A 22,314-nucleotide genomic window follows, 5' to 3' on the forward strand; every position below is an offset into this window, starting at 1 on the left:
CTCAGGACAAAAAAAAAAAAAAAAAAAAAGAGAAAAACAATGTGAGGGAGATGCGCCCAGCCTGAAATAAGGAGCTGAAGATATATGGAGGAATAGGAGGCTTTGGGGAAGTGTACAATTCCATCTTCAAAACCCTCACTTGAAAACAATGGAGTAGTAGTAGACAGAATAAATCTTATAGTAGTAGTACATATAGTAGACAGAATAAATATATACATATATTAGATAGGATAAATCTTAAGGGTCCATCTTGATATATTTTACATGTTTATACCCAGATCAAGATGTAGAACATTTCCGGTACTTAAGCAGTTCCCCTCATGCCCCTGCCTGTTGATAGCCCTTCAAGATTAACCACTACTCCGACTTCAACACCACTGCTAATCTTGCTGTCTCTGAACTTCATGTGTGTACTTTGGCTCTAGCTTTTTTTAGGCATCATTATGTCTGTGAGATCCATTCTTGCTGCCATGTGTGGTAGTACTGTTCGTTATTCTGTAATATTCCCGGATGTAGTTACACCACAACGGTCTACCAGTTCTCCTGTTGATGGCGACCGGACTGTTCCCAGATTTTAGCTATAGGAAGATTATTGTAAACCTTCTCAACCACGTGTTTTGGGGGACATAAATACCCATTTCTCTTGGGGATATACCTGGGAGTGGAACTGCTGGGTCACAGGGTACAGAGATGTTTAATTTCAGCGGATCCTGCCCGAGAGTTTTCCATAGCGCTTGTAGGACGACCATCACTCTTGATTAGACTCATACGAGCTGGGGAAATGTTTTACTTTGTGCTTGGTGGGTTGCAAAGGTTTTCCCTTTGCCAGGCAGTGGAATTTGAAATGTAAATTTAACACTTTGATTGAAACCTCAGGCTGAAAAGTGGGAGTTGACCACAGTCCTCGTGACTTTATACGCCAATTGATTGAAACCAGATTTGGGAAATAATAAATGCCAAAGAGAAAACTGGCCTCTCATCTCAGACTTGCCTTCCTAGTGAGGACCACCCATGTGAACCCAACTAGTAAGCAAATTCTTACCAAGACTTTTCTTCCAGACTTGGTGAAAAAGGCAAATATTGTATGGAAGATATTTTCTTGCTCTTGAGGGATGATGCAGGGGGTTGGGTTTTTCTGGAAAGAGCAGTTTCCCTTCTCTTGGCTCACCTGAAAGTGAAAGGAAATCTGTCAGAGTGTTTTGCCCCAAGAATGAATCATGAGGCTGGAACCCCTTATTCTAGGGGCGATAACCAAGTCAGCTCCTCCCCCTTATCTGTTCTCCAGTGGAGAGTATGGTGTTGAAGGACAGAGTGGTAGCATCAACCAGGCCAAACAATCCAAAGTCCTTAAATAATTGAGATGAGATGGTACACAGCATGCAGCTGAGATGTGACTAGGAGACAGTAAGACTCCAGGAACAAAACAAACCCCATACTTCACAATTTCCAAAGCACATTTATAAGCCTCCTTGTAGCTACTCTCTGAGATGACCTTTCATGCTCTTTGGGTGAGAAAGCTGAGACTCAGGTTGTCACTGGCCAATAATCACAGAGCCCAGAACCCAGGTCTTCTGAAACCAAGCCCTCATGCCCGGTCCACTGCCAGAGGTTTTCAAACTGTGTTCCACGGAACTCCCCAGGTGCTGTAAAACCCCATAGTTGTCTCCCTAAAGAGGAGAAGAGGCATCTAGCAGGACTTCTCTGGGCCCCATTCTCTACTCCAACAAGAGCTGCAACCACATTTACTGTCACTTAAAATGAGGGTTAGGCTACCAAAAAAAAAAAAAAAAAAAAAAAAAAAGCTGGGCTGCCATCCAATCGAGCCATGCAGGAGCTTATATGCCCGTGAGCTCTTGGTGAGTTATCTGATCTTGCTTCAGATGGCAACAGTGCTGAGCAACAACATGGAAAATGAAACACCCCGAAACAACAGCGTATGGTGTCCCATGTTGGTTTCTTTGAGAACAACACTATTTTGATGCCTACATTGAGGAAATGTTGAAAAAACCAAGGCTTCTTTATATACCTCATCAGACCACACCGGTTTTAGCTGAGGACTAGACAAAACTTCAGGTCAAGTGGTAAGATCCGTATTTAGTAATTCATAATTTAGGATTGTGTTTATAACCCCATTTCTAACCAGAATCATCTGTTTAAATCAAACACTCTTATTTTTAATGCCCTTGAGGAAAATATAGTGTGTTTGAATTTATTCAAGAGTGTTTCAGCTTCCCATTCATGGTAGGGAGCAAAACTTAAAAATTTTTACTTAAAGAAACTTCCAACTTAAGCCAACAGTGCTAATCTTTTCATAATGAACTCTAAAATAAGACCTCCAGGTTTGCTGCATTAATCTAGACTTTATCTTTGGTCTAAACACATATGCCAGGATTTACTGTATATACCTAAAAAAAACAAGTAAGATGAAGGTCTACTTCCTCAAATTATTAGGAAAGAGAGCGTTGCCTTTACCAATCTCTCCTAGTTTAGAGTTATTCTTTAAGACTATATTATAATTGGGACTGTCTCAATTACTTTTTTTTTTTTTAAGATTTTATTTATTTATTTGACAGAGAGAGATCACAGTAGGAGAGAGGAAGGGAAGCAGGCTCCCCACTGAGCAGAGAGCCCGATGCGGGACTCGATCCCAGGACCCTGAGATCATGACCCGAGCCGAAGGCAGCGGCTTAACCCACTGAGCCACCCAGGCGCCCTTATTTTTTTTTTTTTTTTAAAGATTGTGTTTATCTATTTGAGAGAGAGCGAGCATGCAAACACAAGCGAGGGGGGTGCCAGAGATAGAGGGAGAAGCAGGCTCCCCGCTGAGCAGGGAGCCCAATGCGGGACTCCATCCCAGGACCCTGGGATCATGACCTGAGCTGAAGGCAGACGTTTAACGACTGAGCCACCCAGGCGCCCCTCAATTACTTTATTTGAACCACAAAACCTGGGAAGACACAGCAGCTGAAATGGTCTCAATCAATGCTGGTTTTGGCTGCTTTTCGAAGTCATGGGAGGGAAATAATGGGTAAGAGGAAATGAGATTTAACACAGCTTTGGGGATTATTCCTCAGGTGCAAGTGTGTCAAACTGTGATAAATATTTTAAAGCTCATTTTAGAAAGCAAAACACAGGTCGCTTATATGGTGAGGATCACGGGTAATCAAAAGACAAATGAGGAAAACCACTGCAATGTTATGCAGATAGGCATTTCTGTTTTGCCATAAAATTTCAGCAAGAATCTTGGATTCAAAACGTACTGCATTCCAAATTAATTAGACAAATTTAAGATGATATGCTTTGGAAAACAATTGAAAAGTAGCTTCGTCGTGATAGATGCTGATCTCAAAGGAGATACATTTGCATAACATCTTTTTGGGAGATGTGTGAATGAGAAGAGCAATATAGATGAATATGTTATTCTTACATAATTTTAAGTATACAACGCATGGTTAGGTTAAATATTATAAGTAGAATTCTTTTTAAAGATTTTATTTATTTAACTGAGAGCATCACAGGGAGAGAGGGAACATAAGCAGGGGGAGGGGGAGAGGGAGAAGCAGGCTTCCCGCCAAGCCTGAGGAGGGGCTATGTCCCAGGATCCTGGGATCATGACCTTAGCTGAAGGGAGATGCTTAACGACTGAGACACCCAGGCGTGCCTATAAGTAGATATTATTTAATTCATATTTCTAATTACTTTTATGGAGGTAAAATTTACATTCACAAACATGCACAGATCTTAAGGGTGTAGGCTGGCAAAATATGACAAATGAAATCACCCAAGTCACCGCCACCCCAGTGAAGGTACAGAATCTATCATTCACTCCAGAAAGTTCCCTCTGGCCTCTTACGAGTCCATTCCCATCCCCTACCTCCAAGACAAACACACTTCTCACTCCTACTAAGTCAGCCAAAAAAGTGTTATGTGTACCTCATCAGGGAAGTGGGGGATTGTGTTATTTGGGGGTTACCCTCTGTTTAGTCACGTAGGGCACATCGAGGATGGAGAACATTTCGTTCACCGGGCATTTGAGAACTTGAATGTGTTGTGCTCATGTTCTTGATTCCAATCATGTTTCGCTCTGAACCATCCTCCACTTTCCCTGTTTGTTGTCTGGGGTGAACACTTGCTGAAAGGCTACTGGAAAAATGGTCCTTGGGCAGCCTTGGGGTGTGCACATTCCTCTTGTTGAGATGACTGGGCCTGACCACACAAACACATTGATCTGGGCTTAGAGAAACAGAATCTCTGAGTCTTGCCGGATGCGTTCATCTTTAATTAAAATCAGGGATGGGGGCAGAATTCCTCCTGGCTCTGCAAACTGATGCTTCTGGTCTCTAGGCTGGGAGAGGAAGTGTGGAACGGAGCCCCCGCTCAGCCGGTCTCGCTAACCTGGGGTGCGAGGAGGCTGGCGCTGTGAAGACCCCCACACAGATGGGCAGGAAGCTGGGATGGAGAAAGCAAGGGGGTGAGCAGTGGCCAAAGTCCCACTGTGTGCCCGATGGAGCAGAGATGTGGCTCAGAGCTTCCCTTGCCTCTTTCCCCTGGAGTCTCGGGGGCCAGTGAACGGGGCCGACAGTGATGTCATGTGATCCCCTGTGACGCTTGATCTGCCCCATTGGAATCTGGAGAAGGGAAGTGGATTCTGAGTCTGTGGGGAATGAGTGAATGAGATTCTCAGCCAGTTGTGCTCCTGACTGTGGTTACGCAGGAATCACTTCAGTGGGGGGCCGAGGGGGGAAATGACATTTTTCTGCAAGGTTTCAGGGATGTCCTCTTTCAAAGGGAGACCAAAGATTGCTTGGTGCTGCGTGGGTCTGGTTCTGAACCCGTTTCTCCTGCTGCAGACTCTCCCTCAGCTAGAACTGAGCAGCTCAGGCTCTGGCCAGGCCATGGAAGGGAAGGATTTTTCTATGTTGGATAGGAATGAATGTGACAGTTGCGATAACACCAAAACACACCCCACGTGTGTGGCCCTTTCTGTGGGCAGGTTCTGAGTGGTTTACACATAGTAGGTCATGCAGTCCTTGCCCCAGAGATGAGGGCTGTTACTATCCCCATTTTACAATTGGAGAAACAGAGGGCAAGGGGAGACCAGTTCACTGCCCGAGGTCCCCCAGTTAGCGGACCATCCAGCTCCGGAGCTGGTGTTTATAACCACTTTCCTGGTTCTCAGGTACAGAGGCTGTGAATGGGGTTGGGGCAGGAGTCACGGACCAGCAAAGGTGGAGGGAAACCATATCTTCTTGTTCCCATCTGGGCCAAAGGAAGGGACCACTCACCTAGAATCCTCCGTTCTGACCCATGCAGCCAGAAAAAAAACCCCTGGCTAGAGCATGGGAGATAAAAGTGCCTGCTGGCTGGGGGGCCAGCTGCTCCCTGCTGTCTGGGGTTGGAAGGGGAACAGAGCATCCTGGAATGTGGTTTCTGGGAGGCAGCCTGCAGATCACGCAGTTCCTTGGCCTCAGCTGACAGATAAGGAACCAGAACCCCCAAGTTCCAGGAGCCATCCAAGGTCATGTGACTGGATGTTGGCAGCAAGAAGCACCCAGTGAAGGAATCCTGTGGCACAGATGGCCTCGATGAGCACTTGACCGTCCTGGGCTTCAGCCCCAGTTCTGCCTCCTGAGAGCTGGGCCAGTTTGGGTCTCTAGGGCTCCAGCTGCCTCATGTAAAATGAGGATGGTGGGTCTGAGTGGCCCCTAAGGTGGTCCTCACCTGCTAATTCCTACTCTGAGAACTATCTGTGCATTTTCTAAGAGCACAGGGCCACCCAGTCTCACATTACATAGATAAGCAATGACTGATCACCCTCAGCTTGGTTCTAACCATCTTCTTCGCCTAAAATCAAGGAGAAGTACTATTTTCTTCTTGCATTACAGGCAATCCAAACACCACAGCGCTCATGTCCAACAACTTCGTTTCTGTGGCTGGCCAAGGACTCTGTGGCCGTTGCCCCTCGCTCAACTCTGCCCACTCACTTCTCATTAATTTCCCACACTATCTGAGCCCGAATGCTTCCCATGACATGGCTGCTTATCTTCCAGGACCTCTGGGAGCTGGAAGAGGTCCATATCCATCGGAATGTGAATCAAAGGACTTCACCAAACATACACACAAAGGACAGGAGAATGCGGGACACAATGTCGAGGCTGGATTCTGCCAAGGAACTGAGGGTTTTCTGCTGGCTTTTGGTCTTCTCCACTCTCCTGTCCTGACTCCAAAGAAAACATTGTGCAAGTCAGAAAGGAAGAGATGGTGGTAATTTGGGAAATTGTCAGGAGCCCAAGGAGATAAGGACATCACTTGGTGGCAGGGTCCCTGTCAGCCTCGGTCAGGAAGGTTCATGGTCAGAAGCCACCAAAGTCCCAGGCCTATCCAAGGACAACGTGCTCAGTACAGTCTAGGTGGCCTGGCAAAACCTCACTTCATAAAATACGGGGTTCAAAACATGAATTGGGTTGATTCCACGGGTATGATACCACAAAAGAGAATCCATCTTTTGCATGTTACCATTCAAAGAAACATCTAGAGCTTTAACTAAAGATGTTCTGGGCTGTGGTGGTCTGATGCAGGGGCAGGAGGAAACAAAGCATTTGTGGCCTGAGGATAGGGGCCTATATAAGGTACCTCAGAGTTGTTTGCTGACCTAGAGTTAGAGAAAGACACATGCCTCCCCTGGGGTCCCAGAACAGAGCAGCCCTAATACAGTCTTTGTCCGTGGGCCTGAAGACTGGAGGGATGGAGAAGTCCATCGATCTGTTTTCTGAGTCTCATTCCCCAAGTGTATCACCCTGGAAACCAATTCCAGCTGCTTAAGGCCCTGTCCCTGTATGGAGTTCACATACAAACAGGAATACTACTAGCTCATGCTGGTACTATTCTAAGAGCTAGGACATGCACTGAATCTTACTCTGCCATGAGTAAGGTAAACGTATCATTTATTGTCCAAACCAGGACCTTTTTGAGAGTGAACCAGGTAGACTGGTAAGATAGAGACCAATATCAGGAATGTGCCAGGCAAACTGGAACTTCTGGTCTCCTTAATTTTCACCCTTATTTTACCGATCAGAAGACTGAGGCCCAGAGAGGGTAAGTAGCCAGTCATGTACCTAGATATTTTGACTGTGGAAGGAGTGTCACCTCTGAAGCTCTCCCTGGATGCCCCTTCCTGGTCCCCCTTCCCTGGGCGCTGACTGCAAGCCACCTGTCCCCCATGTACTTGGACCCTCGTCTCATTGTCCATCCACTCACAACCCTCAGAGCAGCGGCTCTGCTACCACCATGACTCTTGTCTACAAATTTCTCCCTCCCCCAGCAGCGGGTTTGTCATCACCTGCACTCAGGACTCGGGGGCGGTGGCGCTTCCCACAGCTCTTGGAAGATAAAGAGAACTTCCAGAGAGCCAAGTGAGGAGGGGAAGGTAATTCCAGGCAGGGAGGAACAGCATCTGCAGAAGCACAGAGGTTCAAACAGTAGACTTGACCTGGGGAGAACCCAAGAGTTCAACATGGCTCAGGTACACAATGAATGCTGGGTACTAGCGGTCCGAAAGCAGGCAGGAGAGGTGGGCTGGATACAGAGGAGGGTCTTGCAGGTGAATCTTAGATTAAGTGGAGGGGGGAGGGCAGCTGCCCAGATGGCAATGAACACATCTCACGTGAAGGACCCACTTCTCACTTGGGGTATGTGCAATTGCTGGTACGTGTTTAGCAGGCTAAGGCATAGACGTCTCCCTTCTACCAGCAACAGACCTATTCCTTGATCATCCTCTGGCTGGCTGGGGTCCAGGGATGGGAAAGGTCACCGGAGTCTCCCTGGATTGATGGAGTGCCTTGAACACAGTACATAGCCAACAGAAGAGAAATGGAGGATTCAATGAGCAGGGGAATAAAGTGACAATGAGCTCCCCCCGACCCCCGAACGATGTTTGGAGTCTTCACCAATGGGGGTCTTAAGGGAAGTTTGATTTAAAAACTATGTTTGTTAAATTGACTTGGATTAAAGAGGGCACAGGCTCATTTTTGAGTAACATGTGTTTCATGTTAACTTGCATTTATCTATTAATCACTGACTCTGTGTTCTCTGTTACATCCTTGGGCTGCTTTTCCATATCGTATTACACCCATCACAGCTGACGGCAACTGGGTAAACACAACCTGTCCCCTGACTTGCCACCTGCTCCTTGAGAGTCACACACCCCTTGAGTTTTAAAACCCAGAGAATGTTTTCAGTGCCTTCTTTGCTAATTCAATTACTTACTGCCTCATCTGGGAACCGAGTATCAGAAGAGAATAAGCTCCCTTCTCCCACAGGAGGCCAGACCTTTAGCATAGAGGTTTTGATGAAATTAATTTCAGGACTTCAAGGATTTAAATAAAAACAATACTCATAAAATGATTGAGAGGTGACACCAACTGGCTAATTAGGCTGGCCCAAGATGTTTACTCACAGAAAGATAAATAAGAACTACATATTTTCCATTCAGCAAAATATAAACTGTGATAAACAGTCTTTACCAGTCTGACAGAGCTCCTTAGGCTATGACTTAGGTTAAATCACATTGCTCTGATTCACTATTAAGTGTTTCTTGGCATTGACCGAAGAAAGGGAAGTGAGGATAATATTTTACTAATAAATCCTAAAACAAATATTTTCATGTTTTATCAGTCATTTCGCGTCTTTGTAATAATACAGACCCAGAATAATACAGTAGGGGTAGCTGCTCCAAGGCCCCATATAATTACTCTGATTTTTCACCTGCAATGGCACTGCTTAACATAAGGACAGAGAAACCAATGACAATTCTGAGTACTTCCTCCCAATGGGTATGCCTAGCTTTAGGTTACTAATGTATCTGAAAGGCTGAACACACCGTTTTTGTGTGCAGGCATCATTTCATGTAAAGGAAGGAGTTCTCAAAAGCGTCCTCCAGTAGGCCCTCTGGGGACACGTGTTCTCTTGCTATGGTTGCATTTATTAGATGTATCACTTGATAATTATCCCCTTATCAAAAACTAAAGGGGCACCTCGGTGGCTCAGTCAGTTGAGGGACCGTCCGACTCCTGGTTTCAGCTCAGGTCACCTTCTCAGTGTTGTGAGATCAAGACCTGTTTCCGCTCGGCGCTCAGCGTGAGTCTCCTTGAGATTCTCTCTCTCCTTCAGCCCTTTCCCCTTGCTTTGTGAAAAGGGCCCCATTGTTTATCAGTTCAGCGAGTTCTGCTTTCCGGTTATTTACGTCTGTGTGTAGCTAGAGACCCCAATGTGTCCATACAGACAAAAAGCAAGACGCTTTGGTGATCACGACAATACGAGGTAAGTTAACAAGAGGCTCTGTCTTTGGCCAGTCCCTCCCAACCTCGATCCTCACTCAGATGAAGAGCATGCTCTGTTCCTGAACTGAAAAGGGGGAAATAAGAGCAGAGCAGCCCACCTCCAAAGCAGCAGAGCCGGGGACGGAGCAGGAAGAGCAAGGAGTTGAAGAGCGGCCTGCCGTCATTAATTCCCGGACGGGCGAAGGCGGTCCCGTCAAAAAGCCCGAGAAGATTGTAACTTTCACTTGCGAGGTCTCCTCTCTCACTGAAAATCATCTTCTAAATAAAATGCTTGCTTCCTCGCAGCCCCTCCCCCAACCCTTTAGGCCACCACCACTGTGAAAGGTCAGGGTGTTTCTGAGACCAAAACTGAAACAGGAAAGAAAGGGGCAAAGCCTCAGAATCAATCTTCCAGAGCAAAGGGAAAGCACAATCCATTGTACAGTTCTGACCTCTGTATGAGTCTGCTGTTACTTCATAAAATATTTCACTTTTATGGTAAAAGCCAATGATTTTTCCCCTTCGGCAGCACTAGGGTTTGGCAAAACAGTGGCGTGCCCTCCCTGCGGCCCCCCCTCCTTTTCCTCTGGGTGTAGCCGGTCAGCCCGCTGGAAAGTCAAGAGTGCAGGCTGCCACGAGGCTGCCCTGGGAAAGAGAATTCATTTACATTTAATCAGAGAAAGCCCAGTCTCGGGGCTGAGGCCCAGTTCTCAAGTGTGGGGATGGTCTTTCCCCGGAGTTAAAGGAATACAGATGGGAAGTAGCTTCAGAGAAGCATTGACACAAAAGAATTTCCAGATGCGGTCAGATTCTCTTTAGTGAAACAGGGAGACATAAATATGTTATCTGAGCACTTGACGTGTGTGCCAAAAATGTTTTCCTTCCACAGATAATGAAGCATTTTGGAGACAGAACAGTCTGTTGATTTGGGTAATAAATGGTCAGTAGCCCCCGCTGTGGGACACAACACAGCCCTTGGAACCGTATCAGTTTATTTAGATCCTGGGTCTAGCTTAGACCCGGCTTATGGTAAAGAACAGAGCTCCTCTCCATCTCCCATTAAAGGATAAATTAATGTACCTATTGATTCACTGAGCTATGGCTGCATTTATTAGATGTATCACTTGATAATTACTCCCTTATCAAAGACGAAAGGGGCGCCTCGGTGGCTCAGTCAGTTGAGGGACTGTCCGACTCCTGGTTTCGGCTCAGGTCACCATCTCAGGGCTGTGAGATCGAGACCCATGTCCGCTCGGCGCTCAGCCTGAGTCTCCTTGAGATCTTCTCTCTCCCTCTGCGCTTTCCCCTGCTTGCACGTGAGCACTCTCTCAAATAAACAAATAAAACCCTTTAAAAAAGCGTAAAGACCCATCGTTTTCTGATGGCTGTCTCACGTGCAGCCATCTGTCTAACCTCCCAACACAACTTTCTGAGAGTACTGCCATCAGGGCAGTGAAAAGAAAGCTTCAGCCCAAAGTTTTAAGACTTGGTGAGGGGTCTGAAATATGCTGTCGCTCCTCAGTTTGGATCACTAAGGAGAAGTGAGGAAAGCGGGCTCGTGGACGGCTGGGGAGAGCATACCTCCCAGCATCTAACAAGGTCGAGAAAGTTCCTTGGGGTCGGAAAAAACATGGAGTGTTTGTCAGAGAGAGGAGTTTTCCTGTTTTTGTGCTTCTGAAGCATCCACAATGAGTCCTGGACAGGTTAAATGAGAACCACGTGTTTCTGGGCAACGACCGATGAGCTCTGTTTATACTCAGCGAGACTTCCGGTTAGCAACTTCTGTAACAAGCCCTCGCCCGGCAATAACAGGGCTCTGTGTCCTGTTGCTTTTAAGGAACAAGGGGAGGTAAACTGCATAATCACTGACTTTAAAGGCTCTTCCATGTCAAGGACCAGAGCAACCCCACAGCGAAGCGTGGTCATTCCGACCGGCAACGAAGCGTTCATGCTTCCAGATGTCACAGCGGCTGGCCGTGAGCACAGGACCCCAGGTTCCTTGATAAGCTGGCGCCTCAGTCAGCAGGGAGATGTCACTGCTGGCTTGATTCATGCATCTGTCCACACGGGTCAGAGGGTGGCCTCTGGGCCACACTGTGTGTGGACAACCCAGGTCGAACCTCATCCCCACCCTCCAGACAGTGTGTGTTGAATGTGAGCTGTGCAAGGAAACACACACTTTCTCCCTCTAGCCAAAACTAAAATTGACCCAAGAGCCCAGGAACGTAACTCTCTCTCCAAAGTTCAATCAGCCATCTCCCCCATTTTTAAGTGTTTGGCTTCTGGAAAAAAAAAAAAAAAATTGAAGCCAACTTCATCCTGACTCATTCCAAAACTTGACTATTCAGCTCACACTTACACATACGCAGAAGGAAGAGAAAGAAAAAAAAATGGTTTGAGGCCACTGCTGAGAGCAGCGGGCTTGATTCTGTGTGTGTGTGTGTGTGTGTGTGTGTGTGTGTGCGCGCGTGTGTGTGCACGCGTGTGTGTATGCGTGCGCGTGTGTGTGTAGGAGAATGTTTTCATGATGTCGCTGACCAAAGCTTGTGGAGTTCAAGTTTGCTCTTAGAAGCCTTTGTTTCTGTTACATGATTCAGCCCCTTATTTCAAAGTTTTACCTTTTTTACTTATTCCCACATTGAAATTAAGGCAACTTTTGTTATAGGTTAAGGGAAGCTGCTGAAACAACCTAGACATGGGATTTCAACTCAATATAAATCTCCTGAATCCCTAGGACATACGAGGTGCTTATTAGATATGCTGTGGGGTGTGCAGGTGTTTAAGGACACACACTCTACATGAAGGCAGAAAGAAATACTTGTGCTGATTTTAACAGAGCGGGCATGGCCAATTCTTTCATTTGTCTGAGCACGTACTATGGCTAGGCATCGAATGCTGGGGATACCCAGGAAACAAAGCAGCCATGACTTTACTGTCACAATGTTTTCAATCTTGTGGAAGAAGACAGACAATGAAAAATAGTAATTGCAGACAGTGGCAAGTGCTATGAAGAAAATAACACAGGAAAATGGGATCTAGTTGATGGAGGTTTGCAATACTAGCTTAGGTGGTCAGGAAGACCTCAATGAAAAGGTGAACTTTAGGCTCAGACCCCCCACTAAGAGAAGGAGCCTGCCACGCAAAGATCTGGGGGAAGAGTGCTCTTCGCAGAGGCAGGTACAAAGGCCCTGGGGCAGGACCACCCAGAAAGATATCTGAGAGGGTATGATGGAAGAGAGGATGTGTGAGACTTCAGTCTTGAGGAATGAGTGGGCTTTCCACAGCCAGAGGGAAGGAAGAAACCAGGTCAGGAAGCCCAGGGAAGTGCATGGTGGGTGGATTGCCAGCCTTCATGGTCCAGAGTGGCTGGTGAACAAGGTCAGAGGCAAAGGATATTGGAGGAAATGGCCTGAAAAGATGGATGGGAGGTCATGCTGGGTTTTAGACCACATGGTTTGACATTAAGATCTCCTTGCTGGGGTGCCTGAATCATTTAGTTGGTTAAGTGTCCAACTCTTGATTTCAGCTAAGGTCATGATCTCAGGGTCATGAGATCGAACTCCATGCTGGGCATTGTCCCTGCTTAAGAGTCTCTCTCTCCATTTTCCCCTACCCCCTTCTCCCTTGCCTCAAGAAAAAAAAATTTCCTTGCCAATCTTTTTACAGAGAAAACCCAGGGATTACACACCAGGTTGCTTTAAAGTACCAGACCTGGCTTGTGTACAAGTTAAGTTTTGGGCTCCAACAAGCTTGCTGCAAGGGAGACTTCTTGTTGCCATTACCCTCTAAGTATAACTAAGTCATGAAGCCTAGGACTTCTCTTCTGCAAAATGTGCTTTGGCCACCAGCAGCTTTAAAAACCAGTGTGACTGTCCACTGCTCTGTCAGCGACTAAGTGGTCCACTTTGTGGCAGAAAACTCCCCTAGGGTGAGTCCTAATGACACACACACAGAGGCTCCTGGATGTCCAGTGTGGACACTGCACAGGGGCTGGGGTTTCACAGGAGAGAAACCAAGCAGGGATCAAAGCAAGGAGAGAGAATTCTCAGGAAACACAGGCTTGCTAAGGCCTTTACAATTAGCAATAATCGCGCCTCGGATAAACCTCATTGGCTACGATACTGCCACTGCGCAAAGCTTGCTAAGGCCTTTATACACAAGGACCACATGACAACTTCCTGAGACAGCTCGGGTTCCCCATCCTGAATGAAGGTCTCAGCGACCACTCTTGAAAACTACAAACTTTCCCCTCCTCACCCCCTGGTCTCCTTTGTTGTCCTCACAGCACTTATCATCATGTAATATGCTGTTCTATTTTACTTATTAGTTTTCTCTACCAGAACATAAGCTACATGAGAGCTGGAAATTATTATTTTTTTGTCTGCCTTTTTTTTTTTTTTTTTTTTTTTTTTTAACCCTGCAGCCAAAACCCAGTCTTGGCATATGGTGGGTGCAAAGCATTTGCTGAATGACTGAATGAACATGTGGATAAAAGATTGCCTACAACAGCCTTGCATGGCAAAGACTGTCATCACCATTTTATAGTTGGGGAAAGAAGCTTGGAGTGATTTAAGTAATATGCTTTAGGCCAGGGCTTCTCAATATTAATGTGTAAATGCATCATTAACTGGGGATATTGTTAAAATGCAGATTCTGATTCAGCGGCTCTGGGTTGAGCCTGAAATTCAGCATTTCTACATTTCTAATGCTCAGGTGATGCAGTGCTGTTGGACAGCTCATGTCTAGAGAAAAAGATGTCATGAGGCCTTGCAAGTGGCTGTACAGTCTAGTGGTTAAGAGTGAACACTAACAGGGGCGCCTGGGTGGCTCAGTGGGTTAAGCCGCTGCCTTCGGCTCAGGTCATGATCTCAGGGTCCTGGGATCGAGTCCCGCATCGGGCTCTTTGCTCAGCAGGGAGCCTGCTTCCCTCTCTCTCTCTCTGCCTGCCTCTCCGACTACTTGTGATTTCTCTCTGTCAAATAAATAAATAAAATCTTAAAAAAAAAAATCTTACTATAAAAGAGTGAACACTAACTTAGCCACTTACCAACTCCATGATCTTGGCATCTCCCCCTGCCTTTGCTTCCTGGCCAAATTCTCTTGAAGATTAAATGAATTTGTCCAGGTAAGCTACTTGTTATTGTGCCTCATCTGTAACAAGTTCTTAATAAAAATATATTATTATTACTACTTTTTAAAAAAACTGAATCTAACAGCTTCCTCTCAGAATCCTAGTGGAATATTATTTTCTATTTCACCAAAATAGAGAAAGCTTACATTTATGCTGAGAACAATGACAGCTACATCTACTATTGAAAAGTTAGAAATTTCTGCTGGATACATATTTATGTGAGAATTTTGAGACAGGTTCCTAAAAGTGGAATTGTTGGTATTCATATTTTAAATTCCGATAGTTACTGTCAAATTGGCTTTTACACCAACAGTATTTAAGCGTGCCCATTTCTCCTCACCTTAACCAACAATGGATATTAACAATCTTTTGGATTTTACGAGTTTAATTGGGTGTGGACCTTATTTTCATTTGAGTTTACATTTCTCTGATTACCAGTGATGCTAAGTTTGTCATTTATTTGTATTTGCTTTTTTTACATGTTTATTTGCCATTAAAGTTTTTGTGAATTGCCTGTTCATATCCCTTCACCCATTTTTATAATTTTTGGTCTTTTCCTTATTGCTCTGAAGAAGACATTTACATATCTGTCTGTTAGCTATGTAGCAAATACATTATCCTAAATATCTTTTAGTTTGTTTGTAACATTTTATGATCACACAAAAGTTTAACACTTTTATAGATTTAATCTTTCAATCTTTTCTCTGTAGGTTCTGGGTTTTATGACTTGCTTAGGGAGAAGAGCTTTCCCATCCAAAGATTATAAAAATATTCAGTACTTTCCACTATTACTTTTTATACATCACCTTCAAATACACCTATTTTTTTCCTAGTGAGGAAGAGGTTTTCCGTAATTCCTTGCCAAATGGATAGCCAATTGTCTTCGTATCAATTACTGTGCAGAAGTCTATGTGACTCCACTGTCTGGGGCAATTCTTTCATCAGATGTTTTTTTCTGTCCCTTTCTTGCTATCCTCTCCTTCTGGAACTCCAATTATGTGTCTTTTTATGTCTATACTTTACGGTGTCTCATAGGTCTCTGAAGCTTTGCTCATTTTTATTATTATTTTTTTTTCTGTTCTTCACATTCGATGGTCTGCACTGATCTATCTTCACTGATCTTTGTCAGCTACTGAGAGCCCCTCTCATGAATTCTTTTTTTTTTTTTAAAGATTTTATTTATTTATATGACAGACAGAGATCACAAGTAGGCAGATAGGCAGGCAGAGAGAGGTGGAAGCAGACTCCCAGCTGAGCAGGACCCAGGACCCTGGGATCATGACCTGAGCTGAAGGCAGAGGCTTTAACCCACTGAGCCACCCAAGCGCCCCGCCTCTCATGAATTCTACTTTCAACTCCAGAATTTCTACTTGGCTTTTTTTTTTTTTTTTTTACCATTTCCATCTTTTATTGATATTCTCTATCTGACGAGTCATTGTCATCACACTTTCCTTTAATTCTTTAAACATGGTTTCATTTAGTTCTCTAAGCACATTTGTAATAGCTGCTTTGAAGTCCTTGATGACTAAATCCAACAACATCCGGGTTCCTCAGAGCAGTTTCAACTGATTTCTTTTCTCTCCCTGCACACTGTTTACCTTGTTCTGAATTCTTTGCATGTTTCATAATTTTTTTTGTAAAAAAAAATTTGTAAAAAAACCCCCCAAAACTGAAGGTTTTACTCAATTGTTGTGGCCACTCTGTATTATTTCCCCTGCTTTGGGAGGTGGTAGTTGTTTGTTTTGCTTTGCCTCTTGGTTTAGTGTCTTGCTTGGACTAATTCTGTGGAGTCTGTTTCTCTGGCAGTGTGTGATATCTCTGCTCAGTATTTCTTTATTTTTAATTTTTTTATTTGATTTTTAAAATTTATTTTTTTGACAGAGAGAGAGAGAGACAGCAAGAAAGGGAACACAAGCAGGCAGAGGGAGAGGGAGAAGCAGGCTTCCTACTGAGCAGAAAGCCAAATGTGGGGCTTGATCCCAGGATCTCGGGATCACGATCTGAGCCAAAGGTAGATGCTTAATGACTGAGCCACCCAGATGCCCCTATACTTGTCTTATTTTTTTTTTTTAAAGATTTTATTTATTTATTCGACAGAGAGAGATCACAAGTAGGCAGAGAGAGAGAGAGAGAGGAGGAAGCAGGCCCCCCGCCGAGCAGAGAGCCCGACGCGGGACTCGATCCCAAGACTCCGAGATCATGACCCGAGCCGAAGGCAGCGGCCCAACCCATTGAGTCACCCAGGCGCCCCTACTTGTCTTATTTTTAAGCCTGGTTTCCTAGGGGTTGTCCTGGGGCAACAAAGCTTAGTGATCAGCCAACTATTGGCCAGAGGTGGTGCATAAATACCTTGGTCCAGTAAGGCTTTGGTCCTTAGCCAATGGATCAGTGTGTGGCTTGGGGAAGGCATTCAAAGGTCAGGCAATGTATAAGTGTCCCCCAGCTTTTACTCTCTGCATTCATGAGGCCTCACTTTTAATTAGTTGATTATTTCAGGTTTCCCAGGGAATAATAACATTGTTTGCCATAGGGATACTATTGTTCTTTTTTTTTTTTTTTTTTTTTTTTACAATAAAGGTCATTCATTTCTTTTTATTGTTAAGACCTCTAACACTACTAAATCAAAGAGACAAAAGCAGGAATTCATGTCTTGTTCCTCATTTAGGTAGGACAGCTTCTAACATCCCAGTATCAGGTTTCTATCCTGTAGATTGTATAGGCTTCTGAGAGAGGACTTTTGTCAAGTTGAGGAAGTTTCCTTCCATATCTTCCTTACCAGGAATTTAAAAAATACCATAAATGTATATTAAACTTAATTTTTGTCTTTTTGGAAGTCCTCATCCTCATAATCATCCTGTTATTTCACTCTTAATTCTTTTCACATTAATAATGAGCAATGTCAATGTCATAAAGAATCAACAGCATTCCTGGATGACACTGTACTTTACTCAAAAAATATTTTTCTAACAGGAATGGCTTTGCAAACATTTATTTAGAACTTCTGTATCTGTTTTCAGAGTGAGTATGGCCTGCAGTTTTCTGCTCTGGGTAAGTGCCCACTCTTATTTCTGGTTAATGACCAGAATACGTTAATCTCCTAGGATGGGTTTTTCATCTTGCTCTACTCTCTGGAAGAGCTTATATAACACAGAAATTATACATTCCCTGACTGCTCAGTAGAACTCTGTATAGTTACCTGGGCCTGGTGCCTTTTAAAGATATAGGTCTTTGGTTACTTTTATGTTTTTTTTTTCCCTAAGGTAATTGGTCTAGTTAGATTTTTCATTTCATGCATTTCTTTGAGTTTTTTTTAAAATGGGAATTAAATTGTGAAAAGTAATAGAATTTAACAAATCTTCTCCATATGATTGTAGTTTATGATTTTTAGTGTTTTTGGTTTTATCCTTTCTTTTTATATCTCGATCAAGTTTGCTATAGGTTTGTCTGTTGTGTTAGACAAAATACCCCAGCTTTTGGTTTTATTGATGTGAAATACTTTTGTTATTGTTCTTTTTGTTTTCTATCATGACTTCCACTTTAACAATATCCTCACTTTACTCTTTTAGAGTCCAGTTTATTTATCCCTTTTCTAGCTTTTATGTTCGTAATTTATTCCCCATTTTTCAGACTTTCCTGTTTTCTATGTATATGTAGCGGTATTTTCCTTGGTGTGGATTGTATCTTCCTCCCATTGGTTTTGGAATGAATAAATTTACTATCCTTCATTTTTGTTCATCCTTTTCTCTTTGATTTCTTCTTTATCTAGAAAGTTAATTCAAATGGTGTTTAAAAATTCCCAAGTGGTTATGTTTTTGGTTGGCTATTTGTCTAACTTTTGTTGTTAGCTTCCAAGTTTTCACACTGTGGTCTCAGAGGGTGGCCTGTAGTGTTGGACTTTAACAATCTATTGAGGTTTGCTTTTGTGACGGGATACATGGGTAATTTGTGAATGTTCACCTAAGTTTAAAAAGAATGCACATTCCCTATTTACAACCTAAAAACTACAAGTTGCTCCATAAACATTAGCTTCTTCAATCCTCACAATGTGTGGTAGGTATGAGCCCATTTGACAGATGGGGAAAATAAACTTGAAGAGTTTAGGTAATTTCCTCAAGGTTACCAAAAGCTGGTAAGCAGGGGACCACTATTAAAATCCAGACATGCTGCCTCACTCTGTCTTGGTGTCTGTCTCTCTAAGAGATCACAATTGATAGTTCCATTATTTAAATACCCATTATTTTATGCCTACTTGTCTGATGATACTTGAGGAAAGTGTATAAATTTTCCTGTAATGACTGTGACTGTCAGTTACTCCTTATATTTCTACCAGGCACTGCTTTATATGTTTTATAGCTGTATGGTTGGTTACATAAAAGTTTGTTTATATTACAAATTATCAGCAGACTGGGTCTTTAGTCACTTTGAAATGCATTTTTTGGCCCTGTTTAATGATGTTTTCTGTTTCAATTCTACTTTGTTTGCCATTAATATTGTTTACTTGCTTTCTGTTAGTGTTTCCTTTTTTTTTTTTTTTTAAATATCTTAAGGGTCATTTTTTAAAGCTGTATCGCTTATAAGTAACTTATGTTTGGATTTTAAAAAATCCAATCTGACAGTCTGTCATTTACTAGGGCATTTATTTCATTCACAGTTATTTTGTTTGGACTTATTCTTGCCATCTTATTATATATAAATATGTGTATGTGTATTTTATTTTTTTTCTTCATGAGCTCCTTTAAAATTCATCTTTAGTAGTTTGGATGTTCTACATTATTTTATTCTTCTAAGGAGCCATTAAAATTTTTATGTATTTAAATATTTTATTTTATCAAAGTCTTGAGCTAACTGGTAGAGAAACTCTTCCCCAAATAAGTCAAGAATCTTGACTTGCTTTCACTTCCATTTTTCCTGCCTTCTAATTCTTATATTGTGATCATTTGGCTCTCCATTCCAAACTGCTATAAAATAATGGAATAATAAATTTAACTGGCTCTTTTTGGGGGTCTTTTTGTGCTATGTTATTGGGAAACCCCTTAAGTTTCCAACCCACTGCTTTGTTCTTTTCTATCCCTTCTACTACACAGCGCATATCCTGGGGTTCTTGTTTGAATGATCAAAAATTTAAATCCATAAAATGCTAGCTATTCTATTTCATGGAAACTATTTCTGAATCTCTCTAATGACAACAATCTTGCTCATTCTAAAATCTTCTGTTTGCTTCAGTATTACATCCTCTGGTATTAGTTTATCTTTTCTTTTCAAGATTTTATTATTTATTTGAGAGAAAGAGACAGAGAGAGAGAGAGCGAGCGCGAGCCCACACAAGCAAGGAGGGGTGGCTAGAGGGAGAAGCAGGCTCCCTGCTGAGCAGGGAGTTGGATGTGGGGCTCGATCCCAGGACCCTGGGACCATGACCTGAGCTGAAGGCAGATGCTTAACCCTCTGAGCCACCCAGGCGTCCCAGTTATTATTTGATAGCAGTTGGTGCCTCCCTGTTCTGGGGTTGGTGCTCCTCAATTAGTGATTCTTGGCGTTCTGCTCATCATCTGCTGTTCTACTGCCTGTGTCTGCCTCTGGGGAGTGGGGAGTGGGCAGCACTCCGAGGAGGGGTGTGAAGTGAATTCAGTATGAGACATATGGGCTTTGGAGCCAGAAAGACCTGGTAACATACCCAGCTCCACTGCTTACCAGCTGTGTGATGCTGGGCAAGTCTCTGAGACCTGGTTCCTCCACTTGGAATAATGACCTCCCCTCAAAGAGGCTGTACGGATTAAATTCAACAGCACATGAATACAGGCCATTAAAGCCTCAGGATGGCAGTAAATGGTACTTGTTTTTTGTCAGTTATGTAGGAGAAATTTTTTCATTCTTTAGTCTTAATGGTCCCAACACTACTTTCATTAAGAAGCTTCCCCAAATCATCCCAGGGGAAAGCAATTCAGTCCTTTATTTCTTAGTTTAAGCTTTTGCGTGGTTACTGATATATCAGGTACATCTTTCCTTTACAGGGATACAGACTCATCACAAATTAAGTGAGGGCCCCATATCAACGGACTCATTTTCGCAGAAATTAAATCACAGGCAGCCCTGTCTGGTGTGCACATGAATGGGTTGGGAGGGGGGATTTATAATTTACTAAGATATATTCTAATGGACACTGGTATTAATATCATATTGATATCAATACCTTAAATGATGCCCTCTGGCAAAGTTGTTGATGTGTCTCCTTGGAAAATCATCCCTCATTCCCAAACTCTTTCACGTTCTGGAATCAGGTCAGTTCTTCAGAACTGCTGCCCAAAAGCAAGGGTAGAACTGACCAGAGAGGTAAACTTTTTCAGATGGTTTTGTAGGAGGAACAAAGAATGGAACGGCATTTATTTAATGTCTCATCTAGACGAATACTAGAGTTCTTTGAAAGATCCCAACTTTCACCTAGAATACAGTTTCAGCCCTTCACTCTCCGTAAGCCATCATTTAGGACTTTCTTCCTTCTTGCATATTTACAAGAGCCAACTCCAAAGCCTCCTCTTTCAGCATCAGAAAGTTGTTTACAGACAGGTTTTCAGTGTCAACAAGTCAAGTCTGAGTTGTCCAGAGACAATCTTTCCACCCTTGCCCTTGAACTTTATACACTGTGAGTAAGACTTAACTTTGCGATGGGATGACCACCCAAGTTCCAATGGCCTCCCCTCCACATGCCATTAAGCTTGTGATGTATGTGCTAAGTTGGCTTTTCTGAGACTCAGGCCCAGGGGCTCAGCTAAAAGGCTTGTTTGTGCAGACAGAGTACAACCAAGTGAAGCCATTACATTTTCCAGGCCAATTCTCATCAAGCTGTGTGAGAGGTTATATCCTCACTTGAAACAGGAACCTTCTCTAAGAAGCAAAGGTTTGCTTCACGTAGGCGGTCTGGCCCACAGAAGCCAATGCCCTCTGCTGCAGCCCAGGGTCATTTCTTGGCCACATGCACGTGTGGTTAGACAGCCTCTGGTAGCAGCGGGGATGGTCTTCCTCATTCCTAAGTCAGGAGAAATGAAGGAGCAGATCCACAAGGACACAGAAGTGATCACCCAGAATGCTTAACTTACCAACTGCCACAGGAAATGACTGTGGTGTAGTACTTCCTACTTCGGTCACACTGCCCAGATATCAATCTGCAGTATACTCTGGAGAAGGTGTAGAGACTGTTTACCTTTGCCTATTTGTATAAGAGCTAGGCACAGAGAGCAGAGGACCAGATCCTGCCTCCACTGAACACTTAGAACTAATGACCTTTCCCTCTGTCTAGAATGTTCTCCCCCTCATGTGTTCTTCTGGTAAACTACTACATATCCTCTTAAGCCCTGACTCAAAGAGTCTGCATTTCCTGTACACTTCCCGGGGTGGGATTTGCACCCTTGTATGTCCCCGGGTCTGGGACCGCCTTTGTTCCACGGTATTGCAAATATGTTTTTTTCGAGATTGCTCTCCTGAAAGACTGACTTTCTGGTGCTGTGTGACATATTCCTCTTATCAGAGCGTGGCACATAACAGGTCTTTTTTTCTACTGTGTTTGCAGAAGAAACCCAGAATGATTAATGATTTGTAATGATTTTATCTTACATGGACCAAAGAAGTCTGTCATTCCTACCTCTCGCTCACTCTTTCTTTCATAGTTATTTTGACTTGGCTTCCATATTCACAGTGGCTTGCCCACAATTTTGCTGTGCAGTGGGAAGTCCAGGTGTCTCCACAGAGTGCCACACAACCCTGATGGGTGGGAGACAATGGAAATGAACAGTCTTTCCTCAGACCACACTATGGCTCTGTTTCTAAACAGAACATCAGCAGGGTGGAGTGGCCTGGGACATTTGCTGTAGGGAA

At 43.6% G+C, this 22,314-nt stretch overlaps 1 protein-coding gene and 1 pseudogene across 1 annotated transcript in view; both read right to left on the minus strand.

Annotated features, from left to right (window-relative positions):
* ITGA9 (integrin subunit alpha 9) overlaps positions 1–22,314 on the minus strand; it is a 327,258-nt gene that overhangs the window by 36,092 nt on the left and 268,852 nt on the right. Inside the window, exon 24 of the mRNA XM_032354270.1 lies at positions 1,043–1,168. Within this exon, the coding sequence (XP_032210161.1) occupies positions 1,043–1,168 (126 nt within the window). The remainder of the gene's footprint in view (positions 1–1,042; positions 1,169–22,314) is intronic.
* Positions 13,287–13,456, minus strand: LOC116581105 (annotated as a pseudogene).

Source organism: Mustela erminea, chromosome 1, assembly GCF_009829155.1.
Source record: "Mustela erminea isolate mMusErm1 chromosome 1, mMusErm1.Pri, whole genome shotgun sequence".
NCBI classification, from domain to species: Eukaryota; Metazoa; Chordata; class Mammalia; order Carnivora; family Mustelidae; genus Mustela; species Mustela erminea.